Below are 15,474 nucleotides of genomic sequence, written 5' to 3' on the forward strand. Positions count from 1 at the left end.
CTAGACAAATTGAGGGCAACTGTATTTGAAAGAACTACAGAAGAGGGTTGGTGAGGTTAGTGCTGAAAAGGAATCCCTCGCTCCTCCTGTGTAAGAGCTGCTGACCCCTCCACCACGGAAACTGGAGCCTTTGCAGTTAATGGGTTTTCAAAAAGTCAGAACAGCCAGTGTTTCTCTGCAGTCCCGCTGGAGAGAAAGCACCACATCCCCACGGCCCCACTCTGTCTGCGCCCGGAGGACAGCGCCGCCTGCTGGCAGCCACCGCCACAACCACAGGGCTCGCGCCCGCAGTGGTCCTAACACCCGCACCTGGCTAGTGACGTTGTTCTGGAAGCAGCTACTCTGTGAGCATCCTAGGACATCCGGGGGAAGGATCCACATGGAAAATCCCCAGGACCCCAAGTTCTCAGGAAGGCGCCTCCTCACCCTTTAGTAAGGGATGGAAAACGTCATTTGGGCAAAGTGGGGGAGAGAGGCTGAACTGCAAGCTAGGAGGACCGCACGGGCTCGGAGCGCATGGAGTCCAAGCGACAACCCCACCTTCGAAGGGAGGAGAGAAATCCAGCAGGTGCGGGGCGGTGGGGCTCTCAGAAGGCAACAGGGAAGGGCAGAAGGTGAGGTCTCCAAGAGAGCACAGGCCCCAGACTCGAGCCACTGCGCTCGAGGGAAGGGGACAAGGAAGCCACCCATGTCACAGCTGTCACAGGTCGCTCCTCTGAGTGCCCCTTCATCGCCCTGCCCGCATGCGGATCCACCAGGGGAGCTGTGCAAACGGCTGGGGCCCAGGCCCGGGCCCTGGACGTTTCCCCAGCACTGGTCAGGGGAAGTGGGGTGCTGAGCTCCACAGGGCCGGGGCGTCTCACGGGCATCAGGCCGAGGGGCGCTGCTCTGTACGCTTTGTGGAGCCGGTCCCGGGATCGTGGCACTCGACTCTCGCATCTCCCGGGCAGGCTCACGTCCCAGGCCTGGTTTCTAGGCAGCAGGAGAGGGCAGGCCATGGCCACGGCATAGGAAGAGGGTGTGAAGTGACCGTAAACGTGACCTACGGGACCATGACCCACTCTGCCCGCGAGACAGAAGGGGTGCGACACTCACAGAGCAGCACGGCCCCGCGTGCTACGCAGGACATTCTGCCGGTTTCATTCAGCTCTGGGAAAAGTGCTGCCACGGGTTGGACTCACAAGGCGCGACGGATGACGGGTTGCCACTCCAAGGGGGGTGCGCACGGACGTGTCTGTGTGTGCGAGTGAGGGGGGGGCGAGGTAAAGAATGTGTGAGAGACACAGGGAGACACACAGAGATGGAGGGGGAAGTGGGGCTTTGGTGGCGGCAGAGACTAGGAAAGAGACGTGCCAGGGGTCCGTAAATACAAGGGGACACGACCCCACTGCTGTGGGAGTCTGACCACGGCCAGTCTGCCTTCCAGGCTGAGTCTGGCCCTCAGAGCCCTGGGAGGCTCCCACCAGGGAGCACTGGGGACAGCAGGCTGGCCCCGCTCTGGGGAACACCATGGCCACAACCTCCCCACACCACCCTGCTCCGGGCTGACACCTTGTCCTAACCAGAGGCCACATGGTGGCCACCGGCTGCAGAAGTCAGAACCTCTCCTCCCTTGCCTTTTCTCCGGTGCTGACGCCAGCCCCACGTTGTCGCCTGGCTGTGGTCGCAGACCTCGAGCAACATGAAACGTGATGCCGCCTCCCATTCTAAAGACAGAGGTGGTTGTGCCTGACCGTTCGTGGCTATCACGAACCCAACGACTCTGGCCATCCTCAGAGGGACACCTCCTCCTCTGACAACAGCCCAGGAAAAGGTTACAGTGAAATTGTTGGAATCGCCGCCCAAAAGCATACCTAAGAATGGGATTCCGTCAAGGACACTGGGCACGCTGGAGGATGGATTCTGTTCACTGAGAGCTCGCCCCGACCCCCAGCAGCTGCCAGAACGCTCTGTCCAGAATGCCCACAATGCTGGTCTGCTGTGTGACACCCACCCCCGTTCAGAACTCCTTAACTGCTTCCCTCGGACCTTAAGACGCCATCTGGAGGTGACCCAAGGGCCTTCCTGTCCAGGCCTCGTTCAGCTCTCCAAGTTCGTAATGACTCCCCAGTGTCCAGCCCATGCCGCGGTCTCTCTCAACACTCGTGGTTTACCAGATGCCTCGGGATCACACAGCCTGGCGATGACCCGGGCGGAATAAGGGACTCTGTCCTCCTTCACGTGTGGCCCCAAGTGCCCCTGTGGCCGGCTGAGCAGGGATTGTGGTCCACATGGAGGATGTAACGGGAACCCAGGTGGACAGCGAGAATGAATGCTCACAGGCAGAGCCAAGATTCTTCTTAGAAATGCGGGGTCAGCTGTACCTCCCAGAGGAGTGGAGGGCTGGCCGCGCGAGATCCCACGCTCTGAGACCAAAGGGCTGACATTCTACACTGACAACACGGAGGTCACGTCAGGCCCGCATCATACACATTTCATCTGGCCTGGGTTTTCGTGTACTTAAGCGTCCGTCTTACAATTGGGAGATTTCCCATGAAAATCTGTATTTCTACTTGCTTTGGAAAAACTGGAAGGTCTGTGGCGTGAGACTCAAAAGTTTGCATGTCCACAACTTCCAGGACGACTACTCTCCTTGGGGGCAACAGGCGGGCTCCAGCCAGACTCAGCCCCCCGGTCACCTGTCCACACATCGGCACTGCACCCCTAGCTTCTCAGTGAGGCCGCCAACGCGGCCCAGCTGCAACGCCATCTGCCATCACCCTCTCCTAGAAACACAGGATGCTCAGCCTCGGATAAACGATGCTACGTGTTGTCCAAGCCTTCCGTTTCCCTCTTCTTGGGAAAACCACTCTCTCCCTTGAGCAGGGCCACGTGCTCGTCTTACCAGTGAGCCCCGAGGAGAACTACCACGGGTCACCTCCGGGCTGGGGCGATGAAAAGATCCTTGCAGGGGTGCCTGGGTGGCTCAGTGGGTTAAGCCTCTGCTTTTGGCTCAGGTCATGATCCCAGGGTCCTGGGATCGAGCCCTGCGTTGGGCTCTCTGCTCAGCAGGGAGCCTGCTTCCCCCTCTCTCTCTGCCTGCCTCTCTGCCCACTTGTGATCTCTCGCTCTCAAATAAATAAATAAAAATCTTTAAAAAAAAAAAAAAAAAGATCCTGCAGGCTACGCGTTCCGGGAGCGGCGCCAGAGGAAAGATGCGGCGGCAAGGGAGCATCAGACCTCGCCTGGGAGAAGGGGAGGAAAAGCAAAGGCACGGAGGTGTCGGGGTCTGTTTGTTACTGCAGCGGAGCATGGGGTACTCGGACCAATCCGAGCACAGTGACCAAAACCACATCTGCCTCAGGCAGTTTGCTTAGTATGACGTAATAACACAGCTGACGATCCTCAGCACTGTTGTCATCAGTATGTCCAGTTAGCAGGCAGTCCAGACATCTGGAAGCGTCCACAGTGGAACGCAGGGCTGATTGCCAACCCTCCCCGCCCTGACCAGTGTCTCTCCATAGTCCGCTGACACTTTCAGGAAGGGGGTGCATTGGAGCACTTTCCTGACCAGAATCGTGTCTTGTGTACCTGCACTTTTCCTAACGGCACTATTGCTTTTGCTTTTGCCAGCTTCCATGCTAACTTCTGAAATATATTAGTACATAAATTAATACAGAAAGGTGCAGCGACTCCTGGGTGGCTCATTCGGTTGTGCGTCTGACTTCTCAGGTCGTGATTCCAGGGTCCTGGATCGAGCCCCTTGTCAGGCTCTCTGTTCAGCGAGGAGTCTGCTTCTCCCTCTACCTCAACCCCTGCTCCTGCTCTCTCTCTCTCTCTCTCACTCTCTCAAAGAAATAAATCTTCTTAAAAGACGCTGCAAATTAGAAGCAAGGAATTCTCACTCGGTGACTATTTCCAAATGGCGACAGTCATATGCTGATTATCCGTTCTAAATACATCTCCCATATAGAAATGACATACAGACTCCTTGTTTTTCATGACCCTGCACACCGTCCTCTTCGGAAGGAAGTCTCTGCATGGCCCACACTAGGGTGTGGGCAGCGGGGCTCCACCCCCTGGAGTGAGAATCTGCATGACTTGGGGTTCTTCTGCACAGGTGTGTCTACTGTCCCCCATCTCTTCATTCCTTCCGTCACTTGCTCACAGCAGTATGCTCTCATGGGGGGTTATTTTATGCTTTGGGGTCTGATCCAATACTACTTTACTTACTGTTCAAATTGTTCCAGGCTGAAGCACTGGGAGCCCTTCTGGTCGGCTCCTGTGTCCCTGTGAATTGCCCCATCCTTGTGCTTTTTAGAGCACATCCTTCTGATACGACAAGATGCTCCAGACTCATCTGGAATTTTCCCTGCCCTGGTCCTAGAATGAGACATTTCTCCAAGGAGCCCTGGTTCCTGTCATTAGAGAACAGTGTCAGAGATGAACTATTCGAGCGTGACAGCAGTTCCTTTAAAAAAAAAAGTTTCTTTATCTTTTTGATATGCATACTGACCTATTTAGGTTAAACGATCAGTCGTATTTGCTTCAAAACAACATGGAAATGGGGGGTGTGGGTGCGTGTATGGACGCAACAAGAGTGGCCGTGAGTTCATAATGACTGAAGCTGGGTGATGGGTCCGGGCTTCCTTTCACAAGTCTGTTTTTGCAGGAACAAATGTACTATCACAGAGCTTTTTAAAAAAACATTGTCACCTGTGACCAACAGAGAATAACCAGCCCCTAAAAAGGAAGTAAGTCACTGAAGGTGTTATCAGTAGAGACGTGAAAGGGACTGGTTAGCTTCCTGTAAGAGACCAACCCTAGAGGCCCTCGTTGACAGCCCTGTCGGGACCCCCTCACTCTTGAGACCTTTTTCTGTGTCTTCACTGAATAAACTTCAATCGCTTTACTCAAAAAATAAATAAATAAACGAATTAATTAATTAATCTTACAAAAGAAGGGAACATTTGACAGAGCCAATGGAAACAGGTGTTTTATGGGAAATACGGACAGCAAGAACAACTTTGACCTTCTATGTATTTTTAAATTATTTTTTAAGATTTACTTATTTATTTATTTGAGAGAGAGCGAGAACAAGTCAGAGGAGCAGCAGGCAGAGGGAGAGGAAGAAGCAGGCCCCCCGCTGTGCAGGGAGCCCAGTGCGGGACTCGATCCCATGACACTGAGATCATGACCTGAGCCAAAGGTAGATGCTTAACCGACTGAGCCCCCCAGGTGCCCGTATACTTTTATTTTTAAATACCAATTCCAAAGCATGAAAAATGTACCCTCTAAATTGTGGAGAAAAGTATTAGCCTGACTCAAGAAAAAAACGGCATCAGCCAGCATTTGGTTTGGAGATACAAGATATAAATTGTAGGGTATAGGACAAAAGTTCATTGTTTAGAGGCCATAGTTAGATCTCCAAATCCTAGTTACACACGCACACACACACTTGCGCTCACACATGTGCACCCAAAACACCAAGCCATTTTTTTTAACGCACTTGGTTTGTGTCTTAGACAAATCTTTCCGTACGTGCATACAAGGTCAGGACTTCAGTTCTCCTGCAAGCACTGCCTACCTTTGCCACAAGAATCCCTGGGATCACTCGTCCTTCATCACTATTCAAACACCTATGAGATGTGTCATGGTGGTGGGGGGAACTGCGTGGATTAGTCAGGTACAAACATCCATAAAAATGAGTTTTTTTAAACTGGCAGATGTACTGGAAATGGATATGTTTTTCAGAAGAAAGTCTGCTTTTGTTTATTCAACCAACGTTTATGTATCTCTTACGCAGGCGATACTGAGCTAACCCCAGAGAACCCAAAATAAAATGTCAGCCGTGGAAGTGCTCCTGGGGCAGAAATTTAACTGACATGACCTCTGGCAGTGAGCTCAGGGAATGACAGACCGGGGGACCCAGATGACCAGAGGGCTGTGGGAGGCGGGATGTGCGGGAGCTGGTGACCTCAAGGCTGGTGGACAGTGGCTGCCACCCCATCAGGGGCCTGGCTGCGAGGGCAGGTGACATGTTGTCAAGAATGCAGGACTGCAGAGGGCTAGATTGGCAAAGAGGAGACGGGAAAAGATTTAGGTGTGACGAGTAGGAGATGGGCCTGGGGGCTAGCAGGTGCAGGCACCATGGGCCAAGAGGATACACAGCAGTCCCCCTTATCCACGGCGGATACTTTCCGGGACACCCAACGGGCGCCTGAAACTGCAGAGAAGACCCAACACTACATGCACCATGATTTTCCTGTACATACATGTCCCTGATACCGTTTCATGCATGAATGAGGCACAGTAAGAGATGAACAATGATAACTAACGAGAAAATAGAACAATGACAGCAGAGTACTGTAATGACGGTTCTGTGAACGTGGTCTCTCTCTCGAATATCTTAGTGAACTGTATTGACCTTCTCCTTCCTGTGATGACGTGAGCTGGCCACGTGCTGAGATTAGGGCAGTGAAAGACGTAGGCGTCGTGAAGCAGCATCAGACTACTCTGGATGTGATGATGCGTCAGGAGGATCATCTGCTTCCAGAGCTGGGCTGACCTCAGGGAACCGAAGTTCATGGATGAGGGGAGACGACTAGATAGGCCTAGTACTCAAGGAGAATGTTCAGGAAAGAAGCTGTACCTAGAAAGGTGGGGACGATTATTGTTTTCATTGTTAGTGTTTCGGAACCGTCCCCTTAACCTCTAATTTTATGTCTCAGCCTGTAGCCTCTACTAACTTTGCTTTGTGTAATTCCGAGGGTACTTTGTACCTTAGGATGGACTCGATTTTGTGAAAGTTCCATAGATTCCTGAATTCTCTTTCCAATCTGATGTCTGTCGCTAACACTTTTTTCATTATATCATATCTGCCCTTAATTTTGCTTACTTATGTCAAAGGCTAAAAGATACAGTGAAGTCTTTTTTTTTCTATTGCATTTCTAGTAGATCATCTGTATGGTCTATCAGATGTGGCTTTTTACTTGTTGATTCTGTGTCATTGGTCATCTGTGCCAGTCCACGATCTCTCTCCCCTGTACTCAAACCTCTCACCATATAAGGACTCCTGATGCGTTGACTGCTTTTTGCGTGTAATTCTATGGTGCAGGGATCGATAGATTCACTGGGTCCTACTTTTGGTTCATCTGCAGATCCCTTTCTCTCTAGCCCTTTATTTTTAAAGTTGAAAGCAAGTGACAAGGTAGGTAAAAGCATATAATTGTTTTTAGAATCCATCTTTGAATTTTTGAAAATATGGATGTTTAATCTGTTTTGACATGCCATTACCTTAAGGTGGCCTTCTGACACAGGTTATGCATTTTTCTTACGGTTTGGCTGCTTCTGCCTCCCGCTACGTGGCAATGTGTTATTTCCTTTTATCTTCCACCAGTGATTTGAACATGCTATGGCCTGTGTTTTTGTAATTAAACAATCATTATAAAAGCAATACACTGTAGCAAGATCAGAAAGTAAATACAAGCAAAATGAAATGAAACAGACCCGGAATCCCACCTACCCAGAGACGCCCACTGTAAGCATATTTGTATCTATCTTCCGTAATGTCTTCTAGATATGTAAACACATCTGTGTATAAACACACAATAGAATCTGCCGGGATGTTAGGCTACATGTCTGCTTCCGTGACCTACTTGGATCGACATATAACACATGCCTTCNTCGGATGCATATTTGTATCTATCTTCCGTAATGTCTTCTAGATATGTAACACATCTGTGTATAAACACACAATAGAATCTGCCGGGATGTTAGGCTACATGTCTGCTTCCGTGACCTACTTGGATCGACATATAACACATGCCTTCCCATGTGAATAAATCTCTACTTAATTTTGAAAATCCCCTTGTCGTGGACCCAGTCAGGCTTCTTACAGATATTTTCAAACTGCCCTTTGGATATGTTTGTACCAAATTTGCTTCTCATCAGCATGAATAATTAATTCTGTTTTTCATCTTCGCCGGTTTGATAAAAGGGGAGGAATAACACGCATCCTGTTTTCATTCGGGCTAGTTTCATCCCTAGGCAAGCTGCGCGTTTCCAGGTTTTCTTAGCATTTCTTCATCAGGATTTAATAGAGGGTGAAGGTGATTTTTGGGAACCCATTGGGAAGGGAAGCAGTGTTCAGCAAATGATGTGGGAACCACTGATTTACCATGAGGACAAAAGCTAAAGGTCCTTGATAAAATGCTCACCAGATATATTTATGATGTCTTCAAAAGAGCCACAGATCTCCTAGAAGAGACATGGGTGTGCTTCTAGCAGTTTACCCCTGCTCGCTGTCCCTGGCCTAAAAAGCCCACTGCCCTGCACCCCTCCTCACCACCCCACCCTGCCCCTCCTTCATCCTTCTGGGCTGGGCTACAGCGACCCTTCCTCCGGCAGGGGCTCATCCTCCACCCAGCAGGTAAACATCATCTGGTGCATCTCCTGCCTACTTGAGCTTTGCCACATGTTGTATGTTTCTAAGGGACCCAAGTCTCTGGAGCTTTCTCATGCTCTCTTCCCACATAGGCGGGAAGGTGCCTCAGGTCAGGGATCTCGCCTCTTACCTTCACTCTTGCACGCCCAGGAGCCTGCCTGTCGTTTACCCCCTTTCTGGGGGTGCTTCCTCCCACCTCCGCTTTTTAAAAGACTCATTAGAATTTACCAGAAATTGCCAGGGCTCTTCCTGTTTTGGCTTCCACCTGCAGTGCTTGGCCTATGGGGTTTTCCGCCCCCTCCAAAGAGCGCCGCTCCCCTCCGCCTCCTTCCTGACCACGGTGCACTGGCTGTTTGGGAATGGATGTAAGTGAAGGGAAAAGCAAGGGTAGAGTGTGGTAGAGCTCGAAGGCCCGTGCTCAGTGAGATCTGCAGCTGCCCTGGGTTGTAATGTGCGCCCAGAAGCCAGACATGTGCACGTGTCTGGGCCGGGGGATGAAGGATGTGTGGAAATGGAAGTCACAGGAATTTTCTTACGGACCTTAGAGTGAGTAGGAATACTTCCCAAACCCCAGCAGGTGCAAGCCTACCCATCTTTGTTTTCAGGGCCAGCGTGCGTTTTCCTCATTTTCATTTCCTTACAGATATTTAGTAGGAAGGCAAGCACGAGGGACTCAGGGCTGCTAGAGTAATGCCATGTTAAATTAGATAACTGCTTGGGAATTTCAGTGTTTCACTCTCTTCAGAGACACACTGTTCTCCAATAACTCACTCTTTCTCCCTGGTCTTCCAGTGCTTGGCACTAGGTATGTAGAACCAACCGGAAAATGATTTAAAGGCCAAATGGCAGTTTATAGTACTAACTACCTGGGGAAAAGGCTCGGAGTGAATTTGGTGCCAAGAAAACTCAAGCCAAACTTGATTCTCCAGGGGGAGGAGTCAGTCCACAAACAGCAGGGCCGTACTTCGGGTCAGGGGCCCTTGAGGACGGACACTGCTGGCGCGCGAAACGCAGAGCTCCTTCCGGTGGGGAAGACAGCCAGGGTACAAATAAACAAGATGTCAGCAAGGGCCTTGGCTACATTCAACCCTATTTTTGAGCTGCAATATTGAGTCCCCCAGACCCAGGACACTGTGCACATTGACTTCTTAGGGACACTCTCTACAGGAGGCACGGGATGGCCTGGCCCCACCCCACAGGCCTTCTTGCTCCAGAAGCTGGTCTGAAGACGCAGCCCCTGGGTGGCACACGCTGGGCTTGCAGCTGAGGGGAATGAGAGAGACAGATGACCAAGAAGCCACCGGAGGCTTCTGCTGGGGCTTGATGTGCCTTTGGGCCACTTACGTTTCAGCCAGAGCAAGGTTCAGGGCCAACAGGGGCACAGACAGTAGGTTTTGCCTGTAAGAAGGAACCGTAAGCCCATGCCGATGGAGGCAACGCAAGATCCTCTTACAGGGAAAGGTGGACGCAAGGACTAAGAACGATAATATAACCAACCGCACGTGTAAGGGCTACGGAGAAGTCAGAGGAGCCAGGTGCGTGAGTGGAATGCGGGGAGGGGAGGATCCAGGAAGACCAAGACCAAGGAGTGTCTTAGGTTTTGCCATTAGGATCACGATATATGGTTGAGACTGCTGGCTATTTATCAAAGATCCAACTTTGGGTCTTCATGGGCACAGACATTTCTGGTCACCATCAGTCAGCTGTGACCACATTGTCCTAAAGGAAAAACTCTTTACACTCATCTAATATCCACTGGATACCTGCCTTTCCCGGACTGACTCATACACGCCTTTTTACTGTTGGCTTCTCTTAGGCCGGATCTAAACAGGATCCATGCATGACATATGGATGACATGTCTAAGACTGTGTTAATCTACGATCGTGGCAACTTCCTCTTTCTTTTCTTTGGTGGGTGCAAGGAAATTGTTAAATGACCTGCTAAATGTGACGGCTTCTGTCTGGCATCAGCTGATGCCTAAAGACAAAACAGACGCTCGTGGCAAGAGCTTCTGCTTATGCTGTTGGCTACACTTTCACATTTCGGAGTCTCGAGAATTGCGAATTTCCGGCAGATCTGATTAGGTTGCTCCGTTTTCATTTGTGCTGTGGTTGTTACTGAGCTCAGACCAGGGCTGCCCTTTCCTGCTGGGCACTGGGCTCACGTGATCAGTCTTGAGTTCTCTGCTTCTTTGCTTTATCCTTTTCAAATAACCTGTTCAGCTTTTGAGAGCTAAAGTTTTATGCCTTAACCCACTCACTTCTCCCCACCTCCTAACATCTATGGCATCTGATTGAATAGGCCACCTTCTTCTCACCCATTTGGTCCATTAAATGACGGCGGGTCTTATAGCCAAAGGAGGCTCAGATCTGATTACATAAGGCCCTTCACTGTGGAACTTCTACTCCTCCCTCCCAACAGTGGGCAGCTTCTCTGGGGCAACCCGCTGAAGGAGGTAGACAAGTCCGGGTTTGAGAGGGTATATGCAACGTCCTACGTCTTCAGAACGGAAGTGGTGGGGTACAGAACCAGAAGCTTCTGCAGTCACTGGAGGGCAGGGGGCCAGGGCAATGGACGTGGCTCCCAGAGATCCAGACGGGCAAGGCTTGCCAGGAAGCACCCCCCGTGGTTTCAGCCTCCTGTGTGCCTGACATGGGGAGGTCTCCAGATGACATCTGGTGGCCACTGGCCAAATGCACACCTGCCTTCTGCTGTGCCAAAGGCCTGTCCTGAGCAGCCACCAGAGGAAAACTGCTTCTGTTTACTGTCTGCCTTCTCCCTTGTGGGGGACTCTAACCCCCACTGCTGGCAAGGCGGCCTGGGAAATGCGGCCTCCAGGCCACAAAGGGGAGAACCCAGCAAGGCCGGGGGTGTGGGGCGTGGCAACACCAGCTAGCGCTCCAGAACACTGCATGTTGGTCAGTCCGTACGTTCAACGTGAAGGAGCTTCATTTCTCTCACCTTCTCCAAACATAAAAAAGGTGTAATATATTCTTCCCTCTCTCACTGGACTGACTGCTGTGCCTTACGGAGTCTACAGACCCCAGCCCCTGACATCGGTGAACTTGAGCACCACAGGCCCACCAAAGGCAAGTGCAACAGTGAGGCCAAAGGTGGGGTGGGGCTCCCTAGGACCGTAGCCTACCTTGCCTGCCCCTTGCCCCTGAGGGGTTAGTTCTGCGAACAAACAAGCTTAGGTAAGTGCTTTGGTTCTTTAGCTGAAGAGCAGGACAGAGTCACTGGAGTGTTAGGACACTGAGCCCTCACAGTCGCCAGGAACTGGCTCACGTGCGCTATCATGAGCTTCCTGAGGCTCCTTTCCACGAACGCTGGGTCACCAACGTATGATGGAAGCAGCGTGGGGCGAGGAGTAGGTCTCTTATTCCTTATGGCTCACCCCTCGGGTTGCCAGTGCCCCTGGAGCCGAAGCAGGTGGTCCCGCGTGTCCGAAGTTGCTTCTAGAAGAGTAAGGAGAGTGGGGACGCTCGGGCTGAGGACTCTCCGTGGAGAGCTGCTTTCAAGGTTCAGTTTCATCAACCTTCAGGACAAAACGGGAAACGTCAGGAGGTCGAGGACGGAACCCCGTCTGCCATGCACTCTGAACGTAGGCCCCGGGCCGCACGTCCCCCGTGCCCGAGAGCCCTCCCTGGCTCCCTCCCTCGTTCCCTGGATCAGCCTCAGAGGACTGCGAAATACAAGCGAGTCCCAGCATCTCAGCGAAGCAGCAGCCCCGGAAGGTCAAACGTACTTCACTCGCTCAGCCGACTGTGAACGCGATCCCTTCGCAGCTCGGAAGGCGGGGCTTTTCCTCCCAACTACATCGTTCCTCTTCATGAGGTTCAGTTCTTTTCTAGTCGTATTACAGAAGGGCTTGGGTTTTTCATGCCTACAGTGGGGGCCTGGGTTTAAGTCTGGGAAGTCCCACCCTGGACACACACTCCGGGGCCGCCGCAACGATCAGAAATCACGCAAAGACGGAAGCAAACGCTCCACGCGCGCAGAGGGCCGCCGCGGTCAGCTTGCAGAATTCCGCCCGCTGGTGCTGGAAGGACGGCCTGAGAGGCAGAACCGAGGAAAGATCATTTTAAAAGCCCGGAGAGTTCCCGAGAGCCTAACGCGTTAGACCGTCTCTGGACTACAAGTCAACAAACCGGACGGCCGAGAGCAAGCGGGTCTGAATCACCCAAGTCCCAGACAAGCACAGTGACGCCCCGTTCCCGCCACTAGAGCATCAGCCCTGGAGGCTCGGTGGGGACCGCGTCAACCGGCAGACGTGCTGCCGCAGTGGGAGGAGTTTGTGGGCTTGAAGGCGTGGAGCAGAAGCTCCTGGCGTAGCCGACAGGGGCAAGGAGTCAGGTGCCGAAGGCGACACAGCCCCCGTCCTGAGCCTCTAAGGCTTTTGCACCCTGTAAGCTGGGAGAGCTGAAGGCAGAAAGGAAGTGTGGCTCCTGGCCCCCGGTGACAGAAGAGCAGCCAGAACCGCAGGCAGACGTAGGAGCTCGGGGACGGGGACAAGATTTGTGGGGGCCCTGGCCTCTTCTAGTGCACTCGCATCCTCAGTACCACGGCGAGCGGCAAGTGCTGAGCACAGACACAGCTCATGGATGGAACTTCGTGCTGCTCCCCGGGGGGCTCATTTAAGGTCCTACAGGACATCAGCCCTTCGCTGCTAATGATCTGCTTATCTGTAGAATGAGGGCAAGTGTTAACACTCGACTATCTGGACGTGCACGCAGACAACCACAAGCTTAGTAGTGCTTTTTTAAAAGATTTTATTTATTTGTGAGAGAGGAAGAGAGAGAGAGAACGTGAGCACTCAAGCAGAGGGAGAAACGGGCTTCCCGCTGAGTGGGGGGGCCCGACGTGGGGCTCCGTCCCAGGACCCTAGGATCATGACCTGAGCCCAAGGCTGACACTTAACCGACTGAGCCACCCAGGTGTCCTAGTAGAGCATTTATCAACTCTAATAAATTTGCATATTAATATCATGCAGTGAAAGCAAACAAAATCAAATCTGAGGCTTTGACATTATTGTGGTTTTAAAACTTTATTATATTTTAAAATCTGAAAACTGTAAAACATAGTATTCATACAAACACCTGAGGACTGCTCAACTGGGCACAGCATCTTTACGCAAACAATTTGAAAAACGATTAGGTTTAAATTACGATTTTGTCTCCTAACACAAAAGGAATAACATAGATAAAACCATCCTTTAAATAGTTGCATTCTTATATAAAGTACATTTGGTTTTCTGAAAAAGAAAATGTACATTCATGCCCCTGGTGTATATTTTATTGGCATTTACAACAAATGGCTAAGACTTTTAGCACAGATTCTCATAGCTTATCAACATTACCAAACTTAGACAAAGCAATTACTATAAACATATAGCACCATTTCCCCTTGAAAGTTCTAACTTTAAAAATAAAGCCCCAAATGATAAGTCAGATTTAATGCATCTTCCAAAATTTAGCAGAATAAATGGCTCAGAGCTAAGCAAAGTAAGTAGAAACATTGCATAGGACAGAGAGCTTCCCTGTATGAAAACCAACCTACGGATTGTTTCTTATCCCCTGAAGACAAAGCTGAGAGGTAATAGTAATAGCAAATGATGCACATATTTTTTTACAGAATAAAAACCTCTAACTATATAAATAGTTCACCATTACCTCTGTGGCAGTACAAAGTGCCATATTAAATTCAAAAAGAACAGATTTACTTGTTTATATACCTACAGGTATGGAATATATAAATAGGGTATAGTATCCATGTGAGGAATAAGCACAGACAATAAAATATTTATCTTTTAAAAATTTGGGCACAGGTGTCTTCATATAGAGATGTGAGAAATGACTGCCCAGTTAAATGTTTACACTTAGCGAAAATATGTAATGTTTTAAAATAATAGGTATATTATTGAAAAAATTTAATCGGACTCCATCCAAACCACCCTTGTAGTATAATATCTCCTGCATAAACAACCATTCTATTTATCGTACAATTGTTCAAAAGTTATTAAAAACTGATTAAGAACACTTTATGAAAGTTTATAAGCTTGCTTTTTTTCTTTAAATATGAACAAATATAACATACAGAGAAATAATAACAAAAGGATAATAATTTATATGGCTTTCCCTTTCTAGAAACTGGCAGAACAGAAACAGAACTTGCAGTAACAGACACAAAATATTTGGAGAAAGAGATCGTATCTACAGTTGCATCTTTAAATTTTCTTCTAAAGAAAACTTCTCACAGATTTCATTAGAGAACTTGTCAGTCCCTGATACTTCCCCCTTTGGGATTTAGCTGTTTTGGTTCTATATATATATACATTAACTGAAATCAAAGGTGTTTCTCTGTTTCCAGCATGAAAATACATTTGTAAACTGTATAATAAAATGATAAATTATAAACTGTAAAACAATAGACATAAAGAACTCCCAATTTGAATATGCTAATACTAACATGTAAATGGTTTTTAAAGAAGTAGATTGGACTATCATGTTGTTCTGCAATTCTGGATATAACAAATTTTAGAGGAACTGTCTACCAAACAAAAGCTTCTAAGAGAGTTAAAATATTTTTAAATTAAAAGTCACTAGGACAATTAAGAATTCTGTCCAGTCTAAACTTACACATTTTTTTCAATTGTATTTTCCTTCTTTAAGTTTTTCAATGTAGTAACATAACTTTAATGCCGGCCCCAGCTTCAGCCCCATGTACTTCATCATCACATCACTTTTGAGTAGTAGCAGAGCCTTCCCATCAATTTCCTACAGAGAGAAAGAAATTATAATTAATAATGCATTCATATTTTATCAAATTATATATAAAAACATGTAAAATCGAGAGCAGTTGTACATTCTCGATATATATTCTCTGAATATGTATTTATTTCCTGAAAACTATTAAAAGTATAATTCATACAGTAAGACATCATTTGATAGTTTTTAAATTCACTTCAAATTTTAAGAAAAAGGAAATTTAATCCAGTATCTTTCAAAATTGGCCTAAGCACCAAACTATCTGGTTTTAAATACTGTGT

General features: G+C 49.1%; 1 protein-coding gene across 1 annotated transcript in view; it reads right to left on the reverse strand.

The window, feature by feature from the left end:
• Window positions 1-15,073: 15,073 nt before the first annotated feature.
• Window positions 15,074-15,474, reverse strand: part of LOC111150512 (Scm polycomb group protein like 2) — a 72,331-nt gene continuing 71,930 nt past the window's right edge. Inside the window, exon 13 of the mRNA XM_022508000.1 lies at window positions 15,074-15,202. Coding sequence (XP_022363708.1) covers window positions 15,074-15,202 — 129 coding nt within the window. The remainder of the gene's footprint in view (window positions 15,203-15,474) is intronic.

The sequence above is a fragment of the Enhydra lutris genome, unplaced genomic scaffold, assembly GCF_002288905.1.
Source record: "Enhydra lutris kenyoni isolate GAN:26980312 unplaced genomic scaffold, ASM228890v2 scaffoldscaffold23, whole genome shotgun sequence".
Lineage (NCBI taxonomy): Eukaryota > Metazoa > Chordata > Mammalia > Carnivora > Mustelidae > Enhydra > Enhydra lutris.